Source organism: Dicentrarchus labrax, unplaced genomic scaffold (genome assembly GCF_905237075.1).
Source record: "Dicentrarchus labrax unplaced genomic scaffold, dlabrax2021, whole genome shotgun sequence".
NCBI lineage: Eukaryota > Metazoa > Chordata > Actinopteri > Moronidae > Dicentrarchus > Dicentrarchus labrax.
The window spans coordinates 9,328,344-9,338,124 of record NW_026136715.1 but is presented as its reverse complement, the minus strand read 5'-3'; the positions used below and the strand labels follow the sequence as shown (position 1 = coordinate 9,338,124).

Here is a 9,781-nt window from a genome sequence, read left to right as displayed (position 1 = left end):
GTATTTCTTCCAACCAAGATTCCCACTGTGCAGTAGAAATAATAGAGATGGTTTTCTTTCTAATGAAAAATGATTCCAGGAGTGATTTGATGACTGAATTAATTTATTCACAGACATAATTTCCAAAAACACATTAGTCATAACACTGGAAACAAGATCAGGCAGAGTCACAATAACAAATGGCATAGTGGACGGATGTTGTTAAGTCTTTGGTTTGACAAAAAAAAAAAAAAAAAGGACGACAAATGGCCAAGACTTAGCAACCGTGCAATCTAAGGCACTTGCATTTATAAATGTTAAAAACAGTTGCTGTGCGTTCGACAGTATGTTGAATATACAGTACAAGACAGGAAATATTATAGTGAATTACGTAAGACACTTTAGAGAATACAAAGACGTAAAGAAAATGAGGTATTACATCTATGATTAAAAAAACAACTTGTGGTGAAGGACAGGCATTCACTGGACGGCAACATAAACATTAGATTACTATAATTCCCTCTACAGAAGGCCGTCAGTAGGTCTTTGCCCTGAGTGGTTGGCCCCGTCAAAATCTGAACGCATGATGTAGTGTCATATAAACATTGTACAAACACGTTAGTAACTGAACGGCAGTCAAAAAAAACAAACGTTTTCTAAAATTCGTATCGAATTATGAATCATTCTGACATCCAGTAAAGTCTGGATTCCTGTATCAGTGTTTTTTAATTTGGCTGCTGTCTACAAAGTGACACCATGCATTCTGATTTCATCTGGCTTGAAAAAAACAAACAAATCTCAGGCAAAAAGAGCTATCTGACCATGACATGGGGAAATAAATCCCCACAAACAATTAGCATTTTAAAAAGAATATGCCAGATATTGAAAGTTAAGGACAAAAAGTGGCTGAACAGGAACCGAAATCACACAAATGTGATGCAACCTTCTCCACTCGCTGGCTGGAGACTTTTAGTTGCATGACAGCTGTGGAGTGACTTCTCAGCCCCGATCCATTTCTGACAGGTAACAGATGAAAAGTTCTTCATTCAGAAGGCACTTGGTCAGTTTGCTGTTTTTTACATGTGCTCTGGGTGGTTCTGCAAGCAGCTTATGAACTCTGTGACTGGATGGCCCTGATAGCAGATCTGATACACAGCATTGAACAGTGGGAACCTGGAGGAAGGAGGAGGAGGTGTTGTTGTGAACAATGCTGGATGATTGAGAGCACATGGAAACAGTGCTACGATTCTGTGTGTCGTGTTTACTTACTTTTCAATGAGGTTTTTGTGCTTGAGGATGAGATAGACCTCAGCTGCTGTTGCTGGTCCCTGCAGCTTCTGACCATTCAGCATCTCTTTCTCTAGCTCCTCAATGGACTGAGCAAGAGAACAAACACAACAATGTGTCACACACATATACACATTTCAGTGTGTGGCAGACTCCAAATGACACATTGATATGATCCAGCATGTTTGAATAGTTTGTCGATGTTCATGTTAATTCCTATAAATAGTATTTTCTAGAGGCCGAGTAATTATTTGTCCCTTTAGTTATGATATAAAAAGGTTGAAGCTTTTATTTTGAAAGAGTAATGCCAGGGTCCTGTGTTTACAGATGCTGTAACACGTTAACACATTATGATTGGCTGTATGTTGGTTGCTGTGTGTTTGTTACATCTCGTTAGCTACTTCCATAATCAGCTCTGAGAAAAAAAAAAACTGTTACGGCTAATCATTTTATTCTTTTCTGTAAAAAAAAAAAAGAATCCTTGTGTTCTTCTCAGTATTAGAAAAGGAAATGATAATAACTTAACAAAACTTATCTGAAAACTCTTGTCGCTGGAGTCTGGTCCATGTATGTCTCACACTTATAGGCTTATAGATGTGTCGTACATGTAAAAGTCACCATATATACTAAAAAGTCTTAATAACATTCTGAATTAAATGCATCAGCGCTGATGACTAAAGTAGGTAAAGTGATCTATCTCGCTCTCTTTGCACACGTACAGATTGGGCAGTAAGGCCAGTCATCATGATATTGACTGATATTGTCAGTATTTTGTCTCATATTGTATTTAATGTTCATTAGAACCCATTTTTATAGTTTCACTGAATGTGAAAGTAACTTTTAGTAAGACTGCTAAATTAGCCTAATTCACCACAGGTTTGCCCTTTTTAAATCCGTTTAAATTCATATTACCTGGTTATACTGTATTAGCTCATCTCAAGAAACATTATCTGTACTGTTAGCTACAGTATGTAAAAGGTGAACTGTTCAAATTATATGACTTATACATGATTTAGTTCTATTTTCTTATGTTTTGTGGTGACTGTAGGTAAAATGTGATTTATTATTTTAAGTTATATATGTATCTGTAACACTCTGTAATAGTCATTTAAATTATTTGATCTTTTAGATTTTATGTTTTTATTGTTAGGCACTTTGTCTTTGAAAGCTACAATAAAAATAAAGGTTATATCCAGTCTGAGGTCTATAATAAGATTTTAGAGGCTGCGGTCAAACACTGAAACATAATGCTTCAGTTAGGATATGTAAAGATAAAGATAAGATAGAAGTAATGCTTTATTATTTGTTTTTAGCTCTTCAATGAAACTTGTGATCCATCAGTTGATGAGTTAGTCGGTGTAGCATCCCTGGTTTAATGATCTACCTCTTTTACCACCATAGATCACTGATTGTGTGCACAGTCTGACCTTTTCTACAGTTTGTCAACAAACCAAAAGCGATCCTCAGCTTTGGCTGTTAGACACATTTTATCATCTCAAAAGTGTTGCAGTGTTTGAAAATCAAGGCTCTCACCTTCCCCGTCTTCACAAAGGCTTCGGCTACTTTGCGGTTGCGGCCGCCGTAGCAGGTTGTGATGAGGTCGGCCACGCCGCAGCTCTCCAGGAAGGTCGCGGAGGACACGGGCCCGGCGGTGCAGAAAATCCGGGCGAAGGCAATCATCTCCATCAGGCCCAACCTGATCACCGCTGCCTTCGTGTTGTCCCCGAAGCCCAGACCGTCACAGAAACCTGCCCCAACTGCTACAATGTTCTGAAGGACGGGAGGAGGAGGAGGAGTGGTAAGTAAAGAGCTGAAGACACACATTGAAGCAGACTACCTGGAGGATAGTAACCGCACTAAAATACAGTCTAATCAGTGAATGGACTTCCATGCTCAACTTTCTAATTACATTTAGAGAATTAATTATAGTGCGTCCCTTTTTAGCATCTTAGAGGTTATACAACCGTTGGTCATTAAATCACATTGTGAGTCTCAGCGGCCATTCAAGTTATTACGACATTAAGCCACGTTTGTGAAGCATCAAGTTAGAAAAATACTATTTTAGGACTGGATGGAGATTGGATTATGCAGCATGTGGGTTTATTTTCATAATCGACTAACCTGCAGGTTATTTTTTTATATATTAGTACTGGTTTAGTGCAGTGGTTCTTAAACTTTTTCTGGGGTGCTTCCCTTCAGAAATCGCTCAAAAACCCATGGATGTACGAAAAATATGCGGTGGCACCGGGACGAGCTCTACGCTACGTCACACATGCATTTACACAATCACTCATCGCCAACGTGGCGATTTTCCCTCAAGAATTAGAAACTTTTTAGAACCTCTTAGCATCTTTATTTCTAAAAAGTGACATATTTACCAACTTTTTTAGACCGTCACAAGAAAAAGGTGAGAAATATACTCAAATATTATATTGTAATTCATTAATTGCAGAGTAACTGCAGTCCAAAGTCTCTTCCTCTCTCCTCCTGGATTCAGGTGTTCCTATAACTTATAGTTAAATTCTTTGTTTGAGCTTGTAAATATTTAAAGTTAGTTTGATCTTCTCCCTCCTAGTAGAGTAACTAAATAATAATTGTGTGTGTATGAATTTACATTGCTGTCAGAAACAGGTTTGCATTTATTGATCAAATAGTTCCAAGTAAAAACAAGAAACAGAAACTCAACCAGTGACTAAAAGAATGAAAACTGACTGTAACCAAAAACTGACTGTGATTTCAATTTCTTAGTTACTAGCAGAACTTCCCCCGGCGAGTCAATTTGAGACAGAGCTTGTTAAGTCTGAGACAGCTGAAAAGGACACCCGTCAATTAATTAATTAAAGGGTTTCAGCTCTAATTTGGTACACAGACATTAGTGACATTAGTGGTTACATCTCCCTCGTTAATTCATACGCGTGTGACACCTATGAGCTTGATAAATGTCTAATGGCTTTTAACTCAACGCAATGAAATATATTTCATCCTCAATATGCATGCTCAAATTAAATGTAAATGTGGAGACTAAATGGCAGCACTTTGAGCATCCAGGTGGATACTTGACACATTTCACAGAGACTGAAAAATAAATAAATAAAAAAAAAAGATTGTGCCTATAAATATTGTAAGTACACAGCTTTATATTTTATTAAACATTTGGAGTTGGGCATTTATCCAAGAGGCAGATTTATTCAGTCGGTGTTGCTGCTTAGAAAAAAACCAAACTAGACGTCACTTTCTGTGATTTGCATTCAGCATTCTGTTATTTTAAAGTATAATCTGGTGTATATAATTAAGTACTTTTACCTTTGCATCATAGCTGACAGATTTGACAAGGCTGCACTGGTGGCGCATTAGTTCTTTGACTTTTTGCCCAGTGTACGCAACAGTTTTGCAGCTGTCGTGTTTGTTAAATGGGCTCTAGTTGAAGTTTGCTGAACTATTTTGCATGTTGCATAATAGTAACGTTAGCAAACCGCAGAGCAAGTTCAGATGCAAGTCGCAACAGGGCCCCACTTCACCTGCATGCAGCGATGTTTGGTAATAAGAGCTCACCTTCAGGGCTCCACAGATTTCCACCACATCGTACTCTTCTACGACAGTGACTCTGAAGTTGTTGGTCTGCATGAGTTCCTTCAGGAGTGCCCCGTGGTTTTTATTCTTACACCCTGGAAGAAGAAAACAGAACCGGTTTAATGTCTCTAGAAGATGACCACCAATTAAAATGAGTAGAATTTTATCAAGAGGAGATTTAAAAACCAGTGACTTTGCATCTTTTACAGCTGTAATGCAAATATCCAACAAATATTAAGCCTGTTTAAAAAAGCGTTGTTGTAAATCTTAAAGCACATCATACAGTCCCCACCCACTCAACTGCACAGCAACTACAAAGCAGATTAAACTTTCACCTCCATGCTGACGAAGCAGAAAGATTGAGAACTCAAACTGCAACAAACACACTTCCTCAAGACTAAAACCTGCTTATTGTAACTTTAAATCTTCAAGTGCAACTTTGCCTGAATTAAACAACAATCCTATTCTAAGCAAAGACAAGAAATAATAAAGATTAATGAATAACTATGATATATTGGCTAAAATGAACTTGGAAGATGGATTCTTATATAGAGTATAGTTACATACAAATGTTGTGTTTTTGTTTTCTTCTGGTATTTTTAGATGAGAAGCTTCTCTATGACGTGGGTTTGAAAATAACTTTTTTCCACAATGTTGAAGTCACAAATAAGTTTATGTCCACAATCAGTTTTCATTATCAAATCACTGGTTGATTTACTGTTTCTTGTTCATATGGAACTATTTGATCCATAAATCAAACTGCACTACAACACAAACCTGTTTCTGACTGGTAGACAATGATGGATGTTCACATACACACTTTGAACATTATTATTATTATTATTATTATTATTATCATTATCATTATGCCAAATAATCACAAACTCACTACAGGGACATCTTATATTTAAAGTAAGACACTATTTCAATATTTACAAGCTCAAACAAACTCTTTAAATATAAACTATAGGGACAATCCAAAGATCCAGAGAGAAACACGTACTGACTGTCTGAGAGGAGAGAGAGACTCGGTGCTGTTGGCAGAGAGCTGTGCCACATGCAAGGCGATGAGATATATATATATATATATATATATATATATATATATATATATATAAGAAAGTCACCAAGTTGGCAGCACTGGTCTCTCTCTCTCTTTCTCTCTGATTGATTCTGTGTGCGTGAGCGTGTGACATAGCATAGAGCCCAACAATTAAAATGATCCATCACATGAAGCATAGATGGAATAATTTTTAATGATTTATTTCTGTCCCAGAATTGTCCCAGACACTGTATCTTTGTGTCCCAGGAGCTATTTTTATTGTCCCCATTACTACAGGACATCCTCCACGTGGAGCTGTAGGTGAAACTCACAGGATCTCGATTCGTACGCGTACTGCGCCGCACTAGTACTTTAGCTTAGCAGTTAGCGATGGTGTCTCTCACTCTCTTGTCCTGCTAAGGTTTAGCTCTTCGTCTGCCCGCTGTAACGATAATGGTACATGAAATAAATGTTTATTTTCTGTGCTACATGTGAGGCTTTAATTGGAAGCACAGCTCTGCACCGTGGAAGCTCACTCGTTGTAGTCATCATCAGTCGTCATCCAGCCTCCAGTAGCTGATGTGGCTCCTGTTATAATTTGGCTCTTCTGAATAATTTATAAGCGGAGCTTTTTAAGAGTGCAGATCGCTCTCTGGGTTGTGAACTTCCTGCCATCATTACCATTGTAGTTGAATTATTCACTCGTTTCCGCTTGACCTACATTTCATTTTAATTGATGAAAGTGACGTTGCGTGACTCCTGTCTGTCGCGCAGCAGATATTATTTATGCAAGTCAATTATATAAATAAAATTTAGGATATTTGTTGACAGCCCTAAGGCCATCGCTGACGGTGGTCACACTAACCAATGGTGGTCTCACAAAACTTCTCATCAGCAACCTCATTGGCAATGTTGGCCCCCATCAGCACACTCATGGTGATACCCAGCTTCTCCTGGATCACATCGGAGATGAGTTTAAGTCCGTCAGGCCCCTCGTCGACACCCTGGAGGCAGAAAAAAAAAACATCAAGTCGTTTATTTAGACGAGGCCATACCAAGCTGGTATTTGGGTCAAAGATCACGATGCACAACTGGCTGACAGCTGCTTTAACCTGGAGCGGCCACAGAGCGTATGAGTCTGTGATACAACATGCATCATCACAAAAAGGTGAAATATTCATAGATTATTATAAAAATAATGCAGCACGAACCTTGATGAGTGATATCCCGACTGCATCCGTCTTTATTTTGCCTTTAATGGTGTCGCACACTTTCCCAACGAACTGGTGCGGGATCACAAACACCAAAATGTCTGCATCTGTGGACGCCTCCACCAGGTCGGGGATGGCCAGCTGGGGAGGGAAGGAGGAGGAGACACACATTAGAGCTGGAAGAACAACCTGCTTTAAGAGCACAGTCGAACAGGAATGTAAAAGATGTATCACGAGACGGTGAAATCACAACACCAATATCTATCTAATCGGTGATACTCTTTATAAACATTAGTTTCAGTAACTGTATCAAGGTGTAAGGACCTCAGTTTTACTTGTTACAAAGAAAAGGAAATATACATTGTTTGAGATTTCATACTCTCAGAAATAAAAAAGGATTCTTTAATATGATAAAGGAAGCATATTTTGTAGGTTTTATGATGATTTTTTCCAGTCATAATTTGTCTTAAATCTATATTAAAAAAAAAAAAAAACAAAAAAAAAAAAACACTATTAAACAAATTGTGAATCGTACTGAATCATGAGTTAACCATACGTATCGTTACATCCCGACAGAAATCTGGTATTAAAGTGGTTAAATTCATTATGAAAAGAGCAATAATCTATTGTGGAGGCTTGTGATGGAGGAATGGCTCAAAATAATAAACATTTTATGACCACAGCGTATCCAAGCAACAGGCAGAACTGGGAGCTTTCTTACCACATTTGCTGGTAGCTTGTGCCCGGGGAGATACTTCACATTTTCATGGTCAGTGTTGATTATTTCAGTCAGTTTTCGGCCATTCACCATCTCCTCAAACACCCACATGTTCACAATGTCGTCAAATTTTGAATTCTGAGCAGTATTGGCACCCACTATCTTGGCGATGGCAGAACCCCTGTTGTGTTAGTAGTCAGAGGTTAGCACTTAAAATTACGTAAGAAATAAATCTGTGTAAATTCAAAGTAACATGGCAAGAAAACAGTGAGTGTGGGTGTGTAAGAGATCCACTTATAATAAGCGGAGGTGGTTAAAATGATCCAACAACCAGTGATTTTGCTTTCTGAGTCTTGGTGTTAAACACTTTCAGAGTTATTACTCTCATGTGAGGGCTGATGTGATCAACAGGTCATTACCTAATTATGGCTCCTCATGTGTTCCCTATTGGTTGGCTTTAAGAGTTGCTGCTCTTTGATCGTGAAACTGGCTGTTTTCTGAGCAGAATGACCTGGACTCAAGATAAGATGAGATAACGTGGCTGTCTACCCTCGATGTTGCTCTTGCTGTTGAGACAACACTGCGCCGAACTCCATTGAGAAATCTGCTGTTTTTATGTGCGTTTGCACCACAGTAATGTTACATAGGAGTTATACATGATTTTGAGGCACTCTTTTGATGAATGCTGCCAGCACAGTAATTCGGCATAAAAACAAAGCATAAAGCGTCATTGCTGGATTTCCAACAATCGTAAAAACAGTGCATAAAACAGGTTTTTAAAAACAAATACAATGAATCTGTTGAGTCGATAAACCAAAGCTATATGCCGAATTAACCAGAACACTTTAAATATTCAATCATGACTTGAAATTATGTTTAATCTCAGTAAATAAACGATGTTACTTTAAACTATGAGACTTTTGAATAGAGTTTGGCGAGTGGTGTCACCCACAGAAAAGCACCCACCGAGGGAGGGTTGGGGGGCTTCTCTTCCCAAGACTGCATCTTAAAGCCCATTGTGGATGGCTACGATTAGATAATGGCTGTAAAACAACGCTAATTAAAACACATTTCTCCCGTAAGGCTAAGGACAGTGAAGCGAACACATGTTGCTGACACATTAAATAACCACAAAATCCCATTAATCGTGACTGACATGTGGTCAGCTTTCTGTACACTCAGCCAAATGATGCAGTCTGTGAATGAAAGATAAAAACTGGCTTATGTGTTTAAAAAAAACAAAAAACAAAAACGTTATATATCAATAGTTAATGCTATAAAAACCTTGCAAACATTAAACTTAATGGTACAAACGTGGCTAGTTAACGTTAGCTGGCTGGTTGCCCGGTGATGCTAAGTTGGTTAGCAACGGTGCACCGGGCTGAGCGTTAGCAACGCACTCGTTTAAGTTCGCCATGTTTGAACCCCCTGCGTCGGCTTTACCCTTAAAACACATTAAATCAACAACAACTTACCAGTTCCCAGAGCCAATGATGCAGACTTTCTTCGGAGCTGCCATTGCGGAGGTGAAGCCGATGAGAGGTGGAGGTGGACGGACGGTGACTTGCCGCTGTGGACCCGCAGTACGGTTATGCAACCAGCGCTCCGGTTTTATTGGCCTGTCCGAGGCGGGCGGAGACACCGGCCCGCCCACCGCAGCGGGGGGCCAAGTCTGGTCATTCATTCACCGACCGGAGGAGGGTTAGTGGGTGCAAAGGGAAATCGGTCAAAAGTCTCAGTGTGACACGTCCGATTCATGTGATAGAAAGATTCTGTAATTATAAAGGTGGAGAGTGCGGTGCTTAAAGATCCTGTTCAATGCATAACAATAACAACAACAACAATAACAATAACAACAATAACAATAGCAGAATAAACTGTATATTCACCCCAAAGAGTAAATGCAATAACTGTGAGCACCAGAGGTTAGTTTTTCTATAATTTTCTGTCTGTATTCTGTATTTTGTTTTATTT

General features: G+C 38.8%; 1 protein-coding gene across 1 annotated transcript; it reads right to left on the bottom strand.

The window, feature by feature from the left end:
• Positions 1 to 85: 85 nt before the first annotated feature.
• On the bottom strand, positions 86 to 9,426 carry LOC127376786 (glycerol-3-phosphate dehydrogenase [NAD(+)], cytoplasmic). The gene is made up of 8 exons (XM_051424040.1): positions 9,283 to 9,426; positions 7,811 to 7,988; positions 7,090 to 7,230; positions 6,744 to 6,882; positions 4,819 to 4,931; positions 2,800 to 3,036; positions 1,249 to 1,355; positions 86 to 1,152 (listed from the first exon to the last, which is right to left on the bottom strand). Exons 1-8 carry the CDS (start codon positions 9,324 to 9,326, stop codon positions 1,056 to 1,058), a joined length of 1,056 nt encoding a protein of 351 aa, XP_051280000.1. The 5' UTR covers positions 9,327 to 9,426; the 3' UTR covers positions 86 to 1,055.
• Between the last annotated feature and the right edge of the window lie 355 nt (positions 9,427 to 9,781).

What these genes read in the sequence shown, in the direction of transcription:
- LOC127376786 (XM_051424040.1), bottom strand. Translation starts at nt 9,326, where the DNA reads ATGGCAGCTCCGAAGAAAGTCTGCATCATTGGCTCTGGGAACTG. An exon ending in TCGGGATATCACTCATCAAG is followed by an intron (nt 6,883 to 7,089) that starts GTTCGTGCTGCA and finishes TTCTGCCTCCAG; the next exon opens with GGTGTCGACGAGGGGCCTGA. An exon ending in AAATCTGTGGAGCCCTGAAG is followed by an intron (nt 3,037 to 4,818) that starts GTGAGCTCTTAT and finishes CCCGTCCTTCAG; the next exon opens with AACATTGTAGCAGTTGGGGC.